This window comes from Myripristis murdjan, chromosome 12, assembly GCF_902150065.1.
Source record: "Myripristis murdjan chromosome 12, fMyrMur1.1, whole genome shotgun sequence".
In the NCBI taxonomy this organism is placed as follows: domain Eukaryota; kingdom Metazoa; phylum Chordata; class Actinopteri; order Holocentriformes; family Holocentridae; genus Myripristis; species Myripristis murdjan.
Window position 1 is genome coordinate 28777047 of NC_043991.1, and position 18915 is coordinate 28795961.

General features: G+C 41.0%; 1 protein-coding gene across 2 annotated transcripts in view; it reads left to right on the top strand.

Moving 5' to 3' along the window:
* lamc3 (laminin, gamma 3) overlaps positions 1 to 18915 on the top strand; it is a 108730-nt gene that overhangs the window by 62757 nt on the left and 27058 nt on the right. For both annotated transcript variants that reach the window (XM_030065993.1, XM_030065992.1), the window contains exons 11-12: positions 9324 to 9433; positions 15135 to 15368. In XM_030065993.1, the coding sequence (XP_029921853.1) occupies positions 9324 to 9433; positions 15135 to 15368 (344 nt within the window). The remainder of the gene's footprint in view (positions 1 to 9323; positions 9434 to 15134; positions 15369 to 18915) is intronic.

The following is an 18915-nucleotide window of genomic DNA, read 5'->3' on the forward strand; positions in this document are numbered from 1 at the left end:
GCGATATGAATTTAGTGATGAGCCAGCTCCCTCATGCGCTGGCTGTTACATAGATGTGGCGGGTACAGAGCAGCCGCATCCCATTTCCATTTTTCCATTTCGTGATTTTAGCTGAGGCTCTTATCCAGAGTGGCTCGCGATGACCGCAACGCTAGAATTGAATTCCTGGGTCACCAGAATTACAAGCAGTAGATGCTAAGCAGAGCAAGGTCAAAGTTAAACTCTTCTGGCTGAATTCCTATGACAACCAATGTGGTGATGAACAGGAAATGCACTAAGGCAATAATTTAAAAAAAATAAGGATCAGGTAGAAGGGGTGTTTGTAAGAAAGATCACATTTTGACAAGAAGTGGAGGGACATATTGGAAGATATGATTGATTGGGGTAAAGATGGCATGAGGTACTTGAAAATGTGTTTAATCGGCGGCAACAGAAGATGGGGGCGTGACTTTGCGGTTCTGACTGGAGTGACAAGGTGACTCTACCTTCTGGCTCCAGTAGAAAGAAGAGATAGAAGGTGAGGTGAGCAAGGTGGAGTGACGACCAGGTGGTACAAGGGAGCAGAGAGGTATGTGACTGGTAGTAGCAGCACACAGGGCAGGGGTGCAGTGTGTAGTGCAGGTTCACAGCTTCTTTCACAGTCTAAGTCTTGACCTGTAGTAAAGTAGACACAGCCAACAAGGCTCTGCCCACAGGTGCAGGTGACGTTAAGTGTCCTCCTCCTTGCAACCCTCTAGATACAGCCCAGTATGATGTCACAGCACCAATCTGGGTTAGGGATCACCCTGGCCAAATATATGCAGAGAAGTGGAGCCAACTGGGTGGCTACTATGTCAGTTCCACTGTCATGCATATTCAGCTTTAGGCTGTGGAACACAGTTCTTTTGTGGCCATCTGTCAGCATCTGTTTTTAAAAGTTTTCAGCGGGGAGTGTCCCTTTGATGATGGTGCATCCCTCCCTGTTGGATTTGTGTCAGTGTTGACAGATAGAAAAGTATGGACAGACTGAACTTTTCAGAACTGATCCATTTAGCCGATGGCAAAGAGGATTTTTTCCTATTAATATCCATGTTGGCATGCCCTGACTCTGACACTACAGTAAAGGAACTCAAATATAGACAGATTAATGTGGCTGTATTCTTAGTATTGCATAGCCACACCTTTGTCTTAAGTTCGGGGAGGTTGGGAAAGGTCTAAAGAAATTCAGCCCCCAACAGTTGCTTAGAAAAGTCTGAGACGGTGGACTTTCATCATGCTTCAAACCAATAACACTGCACTAGGCCAGAGCATGGTGCTGGTGCTCACCTGTGTGCGCCTGTGTCATGACAAAAATACATTTCCTGCATGCTAGTTAATGGTTTATCTTTTGCAGCACATGTCTATCTCACTCTCACACTCTATCTAACTTGACAAGACAAGCTGTCAGCCAGGTTTTATAAATCAACCTGTTGCCATAACTTGCTGGTAAATATGGCGTCACACCCTTAAACTAAGAAGCTGTAAAGGCTTCATCAAGTCTATTTGATGTCAAGAACATACTTTTCACAAAACTGAATCAGTCTTCAGTTGAAATTTTCATACCCTTTTTTTTTTTTTTTTTAACAGAAACTTGATTCTAAAACAGAACAGAAAAGAGAAAAAAAAAAATCAGAAGTGACTTTTCCAAAAGCATGCAGGTCTCGTTATCCAACATTTTCTGACACCAGCTTCTCCAGACCTCAGTGAACTTGAGATTTAGCTGTGGCTGTGCCGGATTATTTCGCTTTTAGCGAGATGTGGTAATTTAGTGATTAGGGCTGACATCAGTGGACCGTTTTCTTATTGCATATTAACACCATATTTGTGCTTTTATCTTTCTTCATCAGTGTGTTGGAGGATGAATAACTACCACTGGTAATGTTTACAAATGAGTAAGGGGTTGTACAAGGATAACAAAAGCGTTGACAATAAGAAGAACTGCTGCATGTTATGAATGCTGAATTCACCCGTGCAACAGTGAATCTGAGGTTGCAGCGCAGGGAGGATTGGTTGCACGCTCAGATCTACTGCTGAATACTCATTCAGGGGGTAGGAATGACTGAGGAGGATGGCGGAGGTGTGGAGGTGACCTCTGCCATGAACACCTTTGGAGGAGCTGCAGTGTAATCACCCACATTGTCGTCACCAAGGCCAAGCGTATATATTGTATTTTCCTCATGTGTTACAAGGTCAGGAGTTGGTGCACCTTGTTACATTTAAAGAGGTCCAGCGGTGGCCTACATGTGATACAATGATGCTTTATTGCCACAACAAAAGATACAATGTATGCCATTCAACCACCACCACCACTAACATACATCTATGTAGAATAAAGAGTGAGAGAGAGAATGAAATAAGCCAGCGTTATCTTCCGCATAGCCACAGTAGGTGTAATATAAAATAAATAAATCAGCTCAATGACAGCAACAACGACTAGGCCAAGCGAGTAAACAGCAAGTTCCACAGCATGTAATAACAATACATCCTGTTGGAGCTGTCCGTTCAGCACCACAAAAACCTAATGCACGCCAAATGGCCAGAAGTGCAATAACTGCATCTTTCACATGAGCAACACAAAATGATATGGCCTGGCCGGTATTTTGTTTTTCCTGTCTTACTGCTGGCCACAAGTTGGCTTCTGCTTGAATTTTAAATTGAATTTCCTACTGAATGCATAACCTCTCAAAAATGACTAATCAAAGCCAACCATGTCCATTTATTTATTCATTCATATATTTTATTTTATTTTTATTTTATTCTATTTCTGACAAGCCTGTAACCACGTTGGATCGGTTTCGAGTATTGTCTCATGTATTGCAAGCTGTGGCTTCATGAGCCAACATGACATTTGGGCTTTTTTTGTTTGTTTGTTTGTTTTTGTTTTTGTTTTCTGATGATTTGGTTACAATCTGGAAGAAAAAAGATCTACACCAGTCGCAAAGGAGGGAAGTGGAGAGGTGGTCATTGTGAATGTGGGTGGGGTGGGTGGTGCGCCTGATGAGCTGGGCAACGGGGGTGTCCTGTAGTCAAACATTTTGAAAAAGAGGTTTAATTGGTTCACTCTGTTCTTGTTCTCCCTCCTACACTGGTCTTGCTGCGTATTGCTAATGATCCTTCTCATCTCACTTCAACCCTCCTTCATACTCTTTTGCTGCAATTTGTCTTCAGTCCTCTCCCAGTAGGTGTTATTTCCATCCTTAATTCTCCTCTTGAGCTCCCTGAAACAGATTTAACTTCCTCCATGTCCCCAGCCCTGAAAGCTCAATTCTCCCTACTGAGAAGGGATTTCCTTTCCTTTGTTACAGTATATATATATGCTTTGTTGTGAGGGAAAACAAGCAAATTGTCCACTGGAATTGAAGTGTACACCCAGAAAGTGACATGTGATGCAGCGGAAGAGCTCTCCATTTTCTTTGGTGTGTGTCCAACAGACCAGGTTACAGTCTGTTGGCTGAAAACAGCACAGTTAGCAGGACTATAAGAGGAAGGTGATATGCTAAATTCTGGGGAAAGTGAAGACAAGGCAGATTGCAGTATTCTGAATGAGGGGTCAGACAGAGTACTTTACCTGGCCGGCTTGGAGGGAGCTGCACTAGTTCAGATGCAGCATGATTAAAGCTTGAACAAAGAGCTGGCCGCAGTCCCTGGTGACACAGGGTATAATTTGATGGATGTTGTAAAGTGTAAGCCTTCAGAACCAAGCTGTCAGAGCAAAGTGGGCGTCACCCAGCAGTTGATTGTTTAGAATCACACTAAGATTGTTGGCAGTTTGGGCAGGAGTCACATAGTCCTGTCAGCGGTGATGGAGAACTTTTGCAAGGATTTGACAAAGAATAGCCCCATCTTGTTGAAATTGGTTTTAGTTTGGTCGGCAGACATCCCACCAGACATGTCAAGGTGGCAATTGGAGATGCACACTTCAACTGGTGCATCAGAGGATGGGAAAGACAGACAGTGAGTATGGAAAGGCAGTAAGGGTATACCAGAAATAACCCCGCTCTGATTCAGTGTCTCCACATGTCTCTATCAATATTTCTATTACTTGTATAATCATGGTTATACAATAGTATATAATATAATACCATATAATAAAAATATCATCATAATGCAATGTATAAATATGTGTGATAATTCTACACATAGACATTATTGTAATATTACATACTATAATATTATAATAATATAAAATACAACGTGTATAACCAGTTGGTATGTAAATTGTCTGTATTCTGTATAGCTCCTGTCATGTCTGTTTAAATTCCCCTATTCCTTACTTTAAAATTGAAAAAAGGGCTAATCAGATGGGCAATGGGGGGAAAATCCTCACATTAGTTTCCTTTATCCAACTTTCTATTCATGGAATAATTTAGCCAGCTTATTAAGGCCGTGTAAATGCATAGTATGTGATACATATTTATATGATAAACAGTATCAGAATGATGTAAGATGATACATGATTTCATGTTTACATTTTATAGCCTATAACCTAATTTACTGTTTTTATTTTGTCAATACTCTATGAAGTAATATATCACTGGTGCTAATATAATATGGCTGCTGGCCTGTACTGGTAATACAACAAGTGCCACACAGGACATACAGCATATCTGTATGAGATATATTGAAGCATCAGTTACAAAGTCTTCCTGTCTCAAAACAGTATATATTCTGCGCATATTGTATTAGGTTACAACACTGTCGGGCTATCGTTAATGGTGACGGTAAATTTAGTTATTTGGAAACTACTTAATGACAGCCTGTCTTCCTATCATCTCTGGCGACTGTGCACCAGTAATGAGTTTCCCCTAGCACCTGTGGCCTCGGGTGAAGGGGCCCATTGGTTCCCCTTCCTAAGTGCAGCGTGGCTCAGGGACAAGGGCTGTCATTAAAAGGTCCTCTCTGGAGAAAAGCTCTGGAGATGTCATTAGAAAGCCACAGATTATCGCACTTCTTCTCAGATACGTGCACACATACCTTAACACATGCTCAATCCCACTTACGCACACACACACGCGCATGCACATACGCACGCACGCACACACACCGGCAAATGTGTCAAGCAAGTATGTACACTCCTGCTTTTCCACGCTCTTACTCAACCAATCAGCATGGGGCTCCGGAAGCCTGTGCTAAAAACAGTGAGAATAGATTTTAATTACATCCAAAAGAGCATGTTTCCCTGATGGATGGAAAATCTTAAAAAATGAATCATATGTTTATACGCTTGATGTGTGTGCGCATTGTGCTCATGCGCCCGGTGCATTTGTGTGTATTGTCTTTGTGCAAGATGGTATCAATATTGATTGTTGTTGGTGCACATGAGATTTATCTTTATGTATGATTTATAAGGGCAAGTCTGAACTTGCTGAAGTGAGAATTACAGAAAAACATACCATCATGTATGCAAACCATCTGCCATTCATAGCATGATTTGTGACAGTGAGAGCCAACATGCATGAGGGTTCGCAGGAGAAATAGGCATGTTTCTGAGTACCTGTCAAAGGCATGGGAGAAGCATAAATAAACATGAGCGGAAGCACACACGCTCCACATCTCCTGTCATGTCTGTTTACTGACAGCATCTGCTATCATATCTAGTGAGTATGTTAACCTGTTAAGAGGCTGCGTTTACTCACCTTGTGCAAAGATCATTTCAATCTCAGATGAAGGAATGTAAAACCACAATGATCTGAGCAGATGGCACTGAGATGTATGAGAGCACGGGATCTTTTCTGTTACCTCTCTGCTTTCTTGAAACGAGTAGGCAGTGATGTTTTATTGCTGTGCCTGTACTTATATATGTGTCATATGTAGTAACTGTACTATATATGCGATCCAGGGTTCACCAATCAAGTAGTCACTGATCCTTACTGCCTGAATCATTTTGCAATTATTGTTTGTTGTTTATCATAGGGTCAGAACAGAAAAACACATCAGACAGGTGCATAAGAAAGGAACAACTAGATCAAAAGTTGCAAGTAAAGTGCCAGAGATGGTCTAACTTGCAGTGAAAAAAAATGAATGCAGTATTTAATAAGATCCCAATTCACTAATGCAGTAGCAATAGCTAGTCTTCCCGGGGTTCATAGTAATAATAATCCACTGCACTAGATAAAAAAAAATGAATTAAAAATACATGAATACATGATCATGTCACAACACACACAGTGTCTAATGCCATACACATTATACCAATTAATGAAACATTTAAATAGAAGAAAACAAAACATGGTGAAATGTAAGGTGGTAATGATGATATGCTTTTTAATTGCCTAATGTAATGTACTGTAAAGTCTTCCAATTTAATATGGAGCTATATGGATCTGTGTTAAGAAAGTTGTTTTTTGATCTAGATAATACAAAATAACCGTATCATGTATCATGGCTTTGAAAGTTGCTTTGTTTTTGTGTGTGAATTATCTGACTGTACAAAAAGCCAGGCAGATTGGAATAAGTTAACATTATTAAAAAAAAAAAAAAAAAAAAAATCGTGGCTGTAGTGAATAAGATCCTCACTGGTGATTGATCACCATTTTACTTGCTTTATCTAAATGAAAAACCCCTGAGCCAATTTGTGGCGGTCAGCAGAATATTTGTAGTGTATGCATGTTGTGCGTCTGGCATTGACAGTTCAATTTTGATGTTGTGTTTTAAATTTCACAGCCTGTGATCTTAGATTAGACGCAGGTTACAAAACGAAACAGGAGGCACTGCTCGCACTGCAGGAATGTAAAGCTTTATTCATTTACTATCAGGGGCAGTAGGTAAATAAGGACATCCGTCATCAAGCACATGCCAACATGTTAATACTATAATCAGTATGATATAAATGACATGCAGTCATAAGAACAATAAACTAGCCAAAAAAGCGCTACGCAATACAGGAATTTTACCATTTCTGCTTGCTGTGCTTTTTTTTTTTTTTCATGAGCGATTGGATCTCTCTCTCTCTCTCTCTCTCTCTCTTTCTCTCTCTCTCTCTCTCTCTCTCTCTCTCTCTTTCTCTCTATGCCTCTCTCTCTGTTTCCGTCTCGCTTTTTGCACGCTTTGTATCTTTATCTCTGTTCTCTCACTATGGGTATGTGTGTGTGTCCGTGTGTGTGTGTGTGTGTGTGTGTGTGTTGAGTGCTCTGCTGGGCTTTTCTCCCCTGATGATCTCCTCTCATCCTCAGCAGAGCAGGCTTAATTATAGTGTGCCTCTTCTTGCTCTGCTTGGTGCTGATTAAAAGGGACACTGACGCTCCATAGGGAAAGCATGACTGGGAGTTTGTTCACTTTCATGCACACTCTGCTTATCGCTGTCCGACCAGCTCCATTACCATGGCTTTGAGGCCCAGTTTGTAATTGCCTCCCTTTATTATTGTGCCTACATGTCAGGCCAGGGAACAAGGACCCTCCGCACATCAGGGGAGAGTCTGTGCAGCCCGCCAGGACTTGGAATACACTTGCACACACACACACACGCTGAATGCTGACACAGAGGCCATACACTAAAGCACTTTTAAAGCCAGTTGGTCTCTTGGCTTTAACAAGTGGCTTACCAAAATAGTGACCATCAAACACTTGTTCTTAGTATTCAGATCGGGATGTAGGCCCCGACTTAAATATGGATGGTGGAGAATCAGTCCATCACGTTTGTGCCTTCTCATGTCATTCTTCTGAGGCATCGATTGTACATACCTAACTCTTATTCAGTGCTGTTATATCACATATCAAGGCTGTGTATTTATCCTGCGCTGCTTTAAAGCACTTTAAAGCCCCCTCCACGAAGAAAGATACCAGTGAAATATTTTTATGGATCAGAATTCAGTTGTATGTTAAAGCTCTCCACTTACTTTGTTTATTGCACTGGTTTGAAATTGAATTGCACTGAAATACTTGGGATCAATACGTGCATCATACGCCAGTGGAGTGATGTGTTTTCCCTCTCCTGTAAATGCTTGAACTCATGCGCGCACAGCTCCCTGATGCTAACATGTAAACAGTCAATAGAACATGTAAACAGTCAATAGCACCTTGACCTTTTGGGAAGCTTGAAACACGGTGTAATTTCTCCCTTGATCATGCCCCTTTGCATGTCAGCGGATAGTGCTTAGTTTCTTTGGTGTGTCAGGTCATGAAGACCTTCACCCAGCAGTGGGAGAAAGAGTCCGGAGATATTCCCACAGCGTTCCCAGGACAACATGTGCAACTGACCCAGCACCTGTCGCCAGAGTGGAAATGGTGCATGTCACCTGGAGTAATGTGGGACACGTGTTGGCTGTGCAGTCTGATTTTGCACATCATCAGTTCAGTTCAGACTTTATTAATTTCCAGTGCTTAAAAGGCATGAACCACTACAGGGACACATAAACACAATAATAATAATAAAAAAAAACACCTACCCATAAATCAGCATCCACATACACTGTATATGAATGAGTGAATAGGTCAGTGGGAGAGATAAAAAGAAAGAGCAGAAAGTGTAAGAGCCAAAAAGTGCAGGGTAGCATAATATAAAAACAATTCTCCAATGCTCATGAGCCATTCCTTTATAGTGAATTAGGCATGCTAATAGCTAAATGAATGAAAGGCAGTTTAAACCTCTTAGTTCTGATCTTTTGGAAGTTGAAAATGTACACCCGAGATGCAGTTCAGTGATTGAGGATCTGCTCCGGATATCTATTAATTTCAGCACATTTAAATGATTTCTTGGAGCTTGCCGTGTGCCTTGGTAGTGCCGTCTCCTTTGATGATACTTAAAAACTGGGGCATATTAGTGTCAGGACACATCTTGTGTGCTTGGTTGTTGAGAGCCGTCAAATGGCTTTAAGAGCCATTCCAATTGTTTAGAGACCAATCAGAGTGTTGCATAACCTAATTAATCTCATTTAAGTCATTGTAACTCAACTGATCGCATTTTATTTAACATCTCTGGCACTCATCGGTATGCACATTCCTTGTTTTACATCATGAAACCGGTGGGAGTAGTATACATATTGAAGAGTTTCGGGTATGTGAGGGAGGGGGCACACACTCGGACTTAAGTTGGTATCCACGTAGCGTAATATGAAGGGGACATGCTCTGTTTAATATATTCATCACCTCAAGGTCACATCTCACAGGAGGCTGCGTATTAGCATAGTGGAGTAAGTGGGGGGAAAAAACACAACTGTAGCGCCACTGCATGGTGCTCATAACGTGTGCATGCACAAGATCGCTGAAATGTGTGATTTGTGTTTACATCTGTGCAAATAAGCTGAGTAAGATGTGTGTGCCGCGCAAACAATAAGCGCTGTGTGTCTTCTCCCTGCTGTTTTTTCCAGGCTTCATGAAGACGAGAGGAGATTTGAACCGTCACTCTCCACCTTTGATTTCAAACAGCTGCTTTACAACCTGACAGCCCTCAGAATCAGCAATGCAGGAGGACAAAACTGTAAGTCTGTGCGCGCCTGTGTGTGTGTGTGTGTGTGTGTGTACCTGGTATTGCTAATGTTGTGGGGACATAAATCTGTTTACACAGTCATGTTGTGGGGACTCGCCTCCCTTATGGGGACAAAAAGCAAGTCCCCATAAGTGAAAATCATTAATTTTAGGGTGAAGACTTGATTTAAAGCTAAGATAACTTTAGGGTTAGGTTAAGGTTAGGTTAGGGTTAGGGTTAGGCAGGTAGTGGTTAGGGTTAAGGTTAGGGTTAGGGTTAGGGTTAGGCAGGTAGTGGTTAGGGTTAAGGTTAGGATAAATCTCCAGGAAATGAATGTAAGTCAATGTAATGTCCCCAGAAGTCATGGAAACACGACTGTGTGTGTATATGTGTGTGTGTGTGTGTGTGTTTCATCAATGTCATTTCAGACCTTAGTTATAGGTGGTTATAGTCTTAGTATTTGGCAGCCTGGGACATGTGCACAGACTCATAACCAAAAGATACTCTTCTGTGTCATCTATTATTGGCAGCTGCCACATATGGACGAGATGCTATTATGTATGATATCTTGTCATATTAAGCATGTTTGATCATATTTAACTTGAAAATTGCTGCATTACGTCATTTTTTTTTACTCCATTAGTGTTTGGGCTTAATACAGCAGTTTATCACAGTAATCATCCCTTTTCCTAGGTGATGCCTGATTAGCTGCAGTATCTTTCTCTTAAAAGGATCGCTATGGAAATCCTGTTTGCTTTGCTCTTTTTGCCACTAACTCAGTGCACTGGAACCTGCCCTTGCCCTTGTGCATGCTCAGTGAAGCACTACAGCCTATCATTTAGTAAACAATATACATTTAGAGCAGGTGGATGCAATAACAAAATACGCCTCGCAGCGGCAGGCCCAGCTTGTGCCTTCAGAACAGCTTCCGTCCTCCTTTGAAGGCTACCACAGTAATTCTGAGCTGTGTGCAGTGGGATATCGGACCGTTCCTCAAGAAGTAAAGCTTCTAGCTCTTTGAGGTAATTTAGGAGATAGAAATCTGCTCTGCACTCTGTTCTTCAAAAGTTCCTATAAATATTTACTGATTTTCAGGACTGGTGATAGAGGGGGTCATGGAACATGTTTGCTTTCATCCTGGTTTCCGTGAAGCCACTCTTTACTTTGTTTGGCGGAGGGAATAAGAGCATCATAATCTTTGAAAATGGGAGCGACTTGAGGGAACAGTGTGTATACCCAAGGATGCACTTGATCCCTTAAAATGGAGCCATATCCTTCAGCCAAGATCATCACATGGTTTCTGCAGACATTCCATCATGTGATATTAAGGCGTCCTTTTGCTTTCTGCAAATGTCAATCTATATGAATATTAGGGAGTCACCAGATTATTTTTTTCCATTGCTCACAGGTACAGATTCTGCAGTCACTGTAGTCTGGCCTCGGACAAAAGACGTGGTAAATTTGAGGCCACATCTGTCTATCTCTGTCCCTGTTGGTGACTTTTAAGTTGTGACCACTGTTACCTTTCCCCATGGGGTTTATCTTCTTGAATTAATTTTTCAGACCGATCCATTTGACACAGGAAATATTTTTGTGTCTGGTGTTTTTGTGAACAGTCTCTGTGACTGATGCAAACTTGCAAATTTGGCTTTCATGCAAATCTGATTAATGTTCACGTTGCTTTGAAAACTCACAGAGATTCACACTGTTGAATGATAATCTTCAGAAGCCGACGCTGCTAAGAGACGCTCACCTGGACGTGACTCACCTGTGTAGCGTCATTTGTAATTACCTTTTTGCTCCTTCCATTTTGTGTCTAGTCACTGGTATAAATGTGACAGACAAAACCCTTTTTTTGCTATTCTTTTGCAAAAATCTGTGATCTAATAAAGCCTGTTAAAAGGTTTCAGTATTGTTTCATTAAAAACGGATTCTCGGATCAGTCAGGTTTGACAAACGTACCCAGTAGGTTTTGTTATTGACTGGCATGCACTGAACTGTGAGATGCCCGAAGAAAGTCATCACTTGCTCGGCATCACCCATGCTTAATGAACATAGTCCATTGTTAATGTGTGTGTGTGTGAGAGAGAGAGTGTGTGAGTGAGAGAGAGCACTGATGCATTAATGACAGCACTTATTACAGGTTATATAGTATTATTGCTATTTGCGTCACTATCTTCAGGTCACACTAGCTATATCACTGATACAGAAAGATTCCAAAGCTTCCATATTTTCATAAACTATAAAGATATTTTCATCACAAACCAGCATACAGTGTTCAAGTTTAGCCATATTTGCTGAAACTCGTCACGTCGTGTATTCAGTCCAACTGTTCCAAATCTGGCTCCGCTAGAAACAGGACATTTATTCCCAGATGTTACTAACTAGTGCTTCAAATCCTCCTCTCATTTTTATCGCGTCCTTCCTCTGCTTCTATCTGCTGGTCTGTATTGTAACATGGAGACAGGATCTGAGAGGCATTATGGCAGATTACAGCTCCAAGAAGACACAACAGCTGGTCAAAATAACCAGTTTCTCACTCTTGCCAAACTACTTTAATTACTGACGCGGGCGTTGAATCACATATTCTGATTTACAATTGCACATGTACATGCACACGTACAAAAACGGCCTGCAATGAGACAGAGGCACAGTAATGCACTTTCCATCCAGCCATCCACCTACATGGGCACACAAACAGCTCAAGCACACAGTTTACACTGCCTCCTTTGCACATCACAGGGGAGAAAGTCTGCTAATGATTTGTGTTAGGTCTCAAATTAGTTCTGAAACAGTGTTAGAAGTGCCTTATCGCTGCAGGCTGCACAGCAGACGTTAATATCAAAATCCCATAAAGCTGTCCTCTCCCCTTCCCCCCGCTATACTCTCACGCTCGCTCGCTTTCTCCCTTGCTCTTTAAATTTCTCTTTTTCTCTGCACCAAAGGAAACTTTTCATAATGGGCCTGTGTTATTTGAATGAAAGTATTGCGTTTGGGCTATCGCTGACTACAGGCTTTGACAGCAGTCGCAGCAAAACGGTCGCTCGGTTTCTGCAGCACAAAAATGGACAGACAACCTTGAAAGTTTATGAAAAAACGAGTGGCTTGATGTGCCGTTACCTGTAGGTGTGAGCTCAAGTGATTATGGTCTGAGAGGCTGCAGCGAAAGCTATTCGGGGAAACTGAAATCATGATTGGTCTGACACACTGTTTGGAGAACGAATTAACGGAGAGCGCTGCTGCACTGAGACTTGAGATGAGTGGTTTTTAATTAATTCAAATACAAAGTTCAATGCCTGAGAAATTGTTTTAAATTGCACACACTCCCCATTGAGTAAGGTAATAGAATGCAGGAGGTAGAGGAGAGTAAAGGGCAGAGGCTAAGGCGAGCCTTGCAGGAGGATAGGCATGCGTACTGATGATCCCTCAGAGGTGCAAATGAACTGTGTTTCATCACCACTGAAGGAATGGTTGGATCATGACTTGTTATAAGTCAAGGTCCCTCTTATCCTCTACTTCTTGCTTTCTCTCCCCTCTCACTGTTTTTCCACCTGGCTCAGTTTGCCCTCATTATGCATTCATACATTTACACTCAGTTGACGTCTGATCCGACAAAGCCTCTCACATGCTGAGCATATTGCACACACAGTCTCCTTATTACCATAATTGTGTCTATCTATCTATCCATCCATCTATCTATCTATTACAGACTTTAAATCTAATTAAAAGACTTCTCTTTTCTTGTTGGTATTTCCTTAGTGTACTGCCTTGCTGTTGCTATTTACTATTTTCCAGAAACTTGGTGCTCTATTCAAATTATATGCATATTATTGTTGTATTTTTTATTCCATTGGTCCATTTTAATGCGTTTTAATTGTAGTTAAACTGCATTTTTATATTTTGATTCTTGACGGTGTGTGCATTTTTGTGTATTTTAACCAAAGTAATATACCTTGGGATTTCATTAGGCTATAATACAATTTGTCTGTCTTCTTCTCCTTTTTCTTCCTAGTATTATTATTATTATTAGTAGTAGTAGTAGTAGTAGTAGTATCATCCCTCTGTCTAGGGATGGGCGTATCGATTCTGTGGTATCGATATATTGATACTCACACACTACTCATTTGGCGTCAATTTCCTTAAACGAATATTGATACTAACAAATAAGAACTGGGGGTGCATGCATAACTTTCAGCTGTTTTAGATAGCTTCCTTCACTTACTATGTGCCGAGACACCCCTGTGCCTGGCGGCGTATTGAGCTGGTCCGTGTCACAGGACGGCCCGACAGCACAGCCAGCAAGAGGGGCTCGAATGCGGGAGCCGGAGGAACACACAGAAAATAATGGCAGATCGGTCTTTTTTTCTTTTTTTTTTTTTTTTTTTTTTACAAGAAAAGTGCAAGAAAACAACAATAACAGTGAAAATGTGCAAATTTTTGTTCATATTTAATTTATTTCATTCATATTTATGTTATTTATTTTAATTTTTGTTTTATTATGTATTGACCATAATAAACATGGTATAAATGTACCACTGTATTTGTCATGTAATTTGTCTTAAATGTAATAATATTTTGAATGAAAAAAAATTGCCAATAAGAAATTATCAGTATCAGTATCGGTATCAGTATCCGTATCGAGGAAAATGCAAGAAAAAGTATCGGTATCTTATCGAATCCTAAAAGTGTGGTATCGCCCATCCCTACCTCTGTCTGTCTGTCTTTGTATCTCAGATATGTGGGTCCCTAAGTTTGCATAAACGTAAGGCTGCAAAATCCAAACGGCGCAGTGGGTTTGAGGTACTTGCCCCTTTTTTTTTTTTTTTTCAGCATCAGCCACACACAATGTCACAATGACACACTTTCCTCTGGTGGACCGGTGGCTCTATTACACGCTTTGCATCAATACCGGGTTACTGTGTGTGTGTGTGTGTGTGTGTGTGTGTGTGTGTACAAGGTCTGTGTGCGGTAGACATTCTCCCAGCCTCGTCGTCAGTCAGAGCAAACATACAGCTGGACCAGGAGTAAAGTTAGCTTCATGTTCCCTGGTTTAGAGCGTAAAGGGTGAGAGGGATTCAGTTCACATCAGTCTGTCCCCCATCACTATTCATGAGGCTGGAAAAGGAACTGGCATTCCCACAGGAACCACACTTCTGCCGCACCTCCACCAAGTTTCCTGTCCTCTCGTCTCCTCGTGTTGCTCTGCTGCAGTGATTTATTCATTTGGTATATCAAAAGATTCCCCGGGTGACAAGTGTGTGTGTGTGTGTGTGTGTGGGCGGGTGCATGCACACATGTGCAAGTGAGCAATAACTGTGGCACGTACAGGTGTGTGGGAGGGTGAATCTGTTTGTTTGTTTGTTTGTGTGTGTTTGTTTGTCTGTGTGTGTGTGTGACAGACAGAGGAAGAGAGAGAGAAAGCGAGAGAGAGAGAGAGAGAGTATAAACCTTGGCCAGCCACCTGTAATGAGACAGGGAAGGAGGGACAGCACTGCAGAAAATGCTAATAAACTTTAACAAGAAGCAGTCCCCCCCTCTCCCGCCCCCCCTACACACTCATAAGCATATCGTTCAACCAGAAAAAATCAGGTGCCCCGGACACTCCCAACAGGTCTCCAAGGCAACAATTATCAGTTTACTGCTCACCCTTGCAACCGTGTCAGTTTTATGATACTGACAAAATGTGCTCTCCCCTCTTTTCCTCTCCCTGCAGACACATCCCAGCTCGCGAGGGTAACCTTGGCCTCGGCTTCCTCCTCCTCCTCTGCTCCGGCTGATGGCCCTCCTGCACCGTGGGTAGAATTCTGCTCCTGTCCCCCAGGTTTTGTCGGCCGGTTTTGTGAGCAGTGCGCCCCGGGATTCACCAGGGAGGTCCCAGGCAGAGGGCCCCTCTCCACATGCCTGCCCTGCAACTGTCACCAGCATGGACCCTGCCACCCAGAGACAGGTTAGCATGAGGTAACACTTTCTATGAAGGTCTATTGTATAATCCATTATAAGCGCATTCATAAGGCATTATAATGCATTTATAATGCGTTATACAACATGTTATAAATGTTCATAATCGTGTATGACAACTTATAACAAGGTTTATAAATGATTATAAGTGGTGGATATAATGTGTTATAAGCTCATCATTCATAATGTTTTATACCTTCATGGCAAAGTGACAACAGTGTTTTATGGAAGAATCTGAAGTCCTGGGTGGTATACCATGTTATAACTACCAGTTATAAAAATAATATGAACTGCTGTAACACATCATAAGAAATAATAAATGCTCAAATTCTGAAATGGAATAATACCTTATAAACATCAATAATGTGTTAGAGGATGACTTTGTGAGCTCTAAGTAAAGTGACAGCATTGTGTAAGGTTATTAGCAATTATATGATACTATAATACTATAATACAATTAATTAATTTATTTTTATAACTGGTAGTTATAACATGGTATACCACCCAGGACTTCAGATTCTTCCATAAAACACTGTTGTCACTTTGCCATGAAGGTATAAAACATTATGAATGATGAGCTTATAACACATTATATCCACCACTTATAATCATTTATAAACCTTGTTATAAGTTGTCATACACGATTATGAACATTTATAACATGTTTTATAACGCATTATAAATGCATTATAATGCCTTATGAATGCGCTCATAATGCATTATACAATAGACCTTCATAGAAAGTGTTACCCAAATGATATATGTTTTCCATCTGAGCATTATAGCTCTTCGCATATGCAGCCTTTTATATAAATGTTACACAATTTGAAGAGCTCATGTGCCGTTTAGAGTCAAAACCCTGGACATTTGCCCTATTCCAGTGGAGCAATGTTTCCATTAAAATTTAATATCAACATGTCAAAATAAGATTATTTCATTAACTCAGTGCTATGCTCTGAGCACTATGAAGTGATCATGCTGACTCATCTGATCAGAGGAAGCTGCAATGTAACAGAGCATAGGCTGGAGCTCGGAGTGTATGTATTGCTGCATGAAAAAAAAGTTACATTTGCATGCATATGTACAGACAGTGTTCAAATGGTAAATCAGTTTCCAAGTCTGGGCTGTTTTTGCAAGAATGAGACATTTCCTGTTCAACATATGAAAACAATAATGTGCTCAATGTGTATTTTCACGTACATTTTTTTGTATGGGATATGAAACATAACCATTTTGCTGACAAGGTGGTTAAGTAATAATCAATCAATACATTTTAGTGACTATCTCTCTGTCAGCATGCTATTACTAGGGAGTAATAGCAATAGTAAGGAGTAATAGCAAGAAAATCACTTTCTGCATTTTATGCAAATTAATGCAGCACGTTGCTCTGAAGTTCACTCGGCTCGGCTCCTCAGTAGGGCTGCGTTTGGGGTTTCTATCATGTATTGCTCTTGGGCAGTTGTGGTCAGGAAAATGTGTTGGCACTGACAGACGGACAGATTATACTGTGACAACATGATGTCCCGCACGCAGTTACCATGGCAGCAGGACATGAAATAATCGACAATCACACTCAACTTCGTGCCCAAAAAAAAAAACTTAGCAGGCTTTTAAGTTGTGGTGGTGAAAAACATTAAAAAAAAAAAAAAAAAAAGCTAAGTGAATTCAAGGCACATTCAGTTTTTGGACACATGTTGCTGGTGAAATCTCTCATGGGACTCCTTGTAAGATATGCCAAACCGCTTATCAAATCATTACTTCAGACATAATTTCAGTGTGAGTGCCCCGTTTCAAGTAAATAAGTAAATAAATAATGTTAGCTGTCAAGAATTACAGCCAGTTACAAGCATTTCTCAATTGAATAAGTCCTTTTTTTTTTTTTTTTTTTTCAAAACTCCTCATAGAGCAAAACACCGCACTGTATCGACCAAACTGGATGATTTTTCATTGCTTTGACACATAATGCATTCAAGGACCACAGTTTTCAAAATTCTTGAATTTATTTCGCCCTCAAACTCAACCACCAGAAAAACATGGTGTATCTGCAGCCATTTGCAAATGTGAACACGGCACACTGAGGCCTTTAGGCATGCAGGGTCATTTTGGCCATGGGTGTGCCTGTTGGATCAAGCAGCATTTTGGTGCAAAAGTGAATTCTGTGCTGCAAAATGCTTGTATGCTTGTCCACAAAATATGTTCATATTGAAAAAGTTAAGTAATTTGGACCTCATTATGAATCATTATGCTTTGTATTTAGTTGATGTACAACATGGCTTGTATGAGTTGACTTTTAGAAACTTTTCACCGATTATGACGAGCTTAATTTGCATTTAACCCATGAGAAAACAATACTGCTAAATTATTTCAATTTGGAAACTGATTACAGAACTTGTTACTGATTGAAATTGATAATTCTGTGCATTAGGGTGAAAACGTAAAAGGGAAATTGGCGGGTTCGTGAACAAATCAGAGACTTTCCACAGTGGTTAATCTGGCAATGTGATGCACACTTTGAAATGAACTATTTAAACGCGTGTGTGCATGCGGCGCACGCGTTTGTGTGACCACAAATGTGTGTGTTTTTGTGTGTTTACGCCTGTGTTCCCCACCCTCTCTTTCTCTCTTAATCTCTCTCTCAGACGATCTCATTCACAGTTTTTAAGGGCTCACTTCATCTCACCAAAAGCAGACAACTATCCCATCCAAGTTCCCAGCCTCCATCTTTTATCCTTCCTCTTTTTCCTCCTCGCTCCTCTCGATCTCTCACTCCTACCCTCACACTTAAGTCTCAGACAGAGATCTGACCTAGTTAGGAGATGCCTTAAGCTTTGTGTGTGTGTGTGTGTGTGTGTGTGTGTGTGCGTGAGTGAGTGAGATCCGGAAGCAGGGCTGGTATCACTGCTTGCCTGCCTGCCGCCCCCCTAATTAGGCTTATTAGCCGCCTCTTGGCTAATGACGTCTAATTTGCTTGCAGATTTCCTGCGTCTCTTCTGCCTCTTCTCAATATGGATTTCTCTCCTTGTTTCTCTCTTTCTGTCTCACACTTCCTCTGCTTTCTATCTCTCCGTCTGCCTCTTTCTGTTTCTTAGAGGTGCTTGTTTCCCCATCAACCTCAGATTATCTCTGGCTCTCTTTTGCTTCCTCCTTCCCCCCATTAAGCTCAGCTCACTCTTGTTCTGCTCATTCACCTTGGCCGTGTTTTTAATATCCTCAGCTCCCCCCTGTGCCAACCCCTCTCTGCAGTCTTATCTCCTCTGCACCTATAAGTCTTTGCTTCCTCTATTTCTTGCTCTTTAATACTTGTCCTCTTTCCATTAATGTAAGATTCAATAAACATTACTTTCACGAGGTGTGTAATTCGTAAATGCATTTGAGCAGAACAGGATTTAAAATCGTAACCAGTCAGCCATTATGTCGCCGTTTGTCTCTCCTTGTAGGTACAGAAACTAATAATTTAGAGAACAGAAGTGAGGATGAAGTAGAGAGAAATGTATTAAAGAAAACACTGAGTTTAACACTGTTTGTTGAAAAAAAGT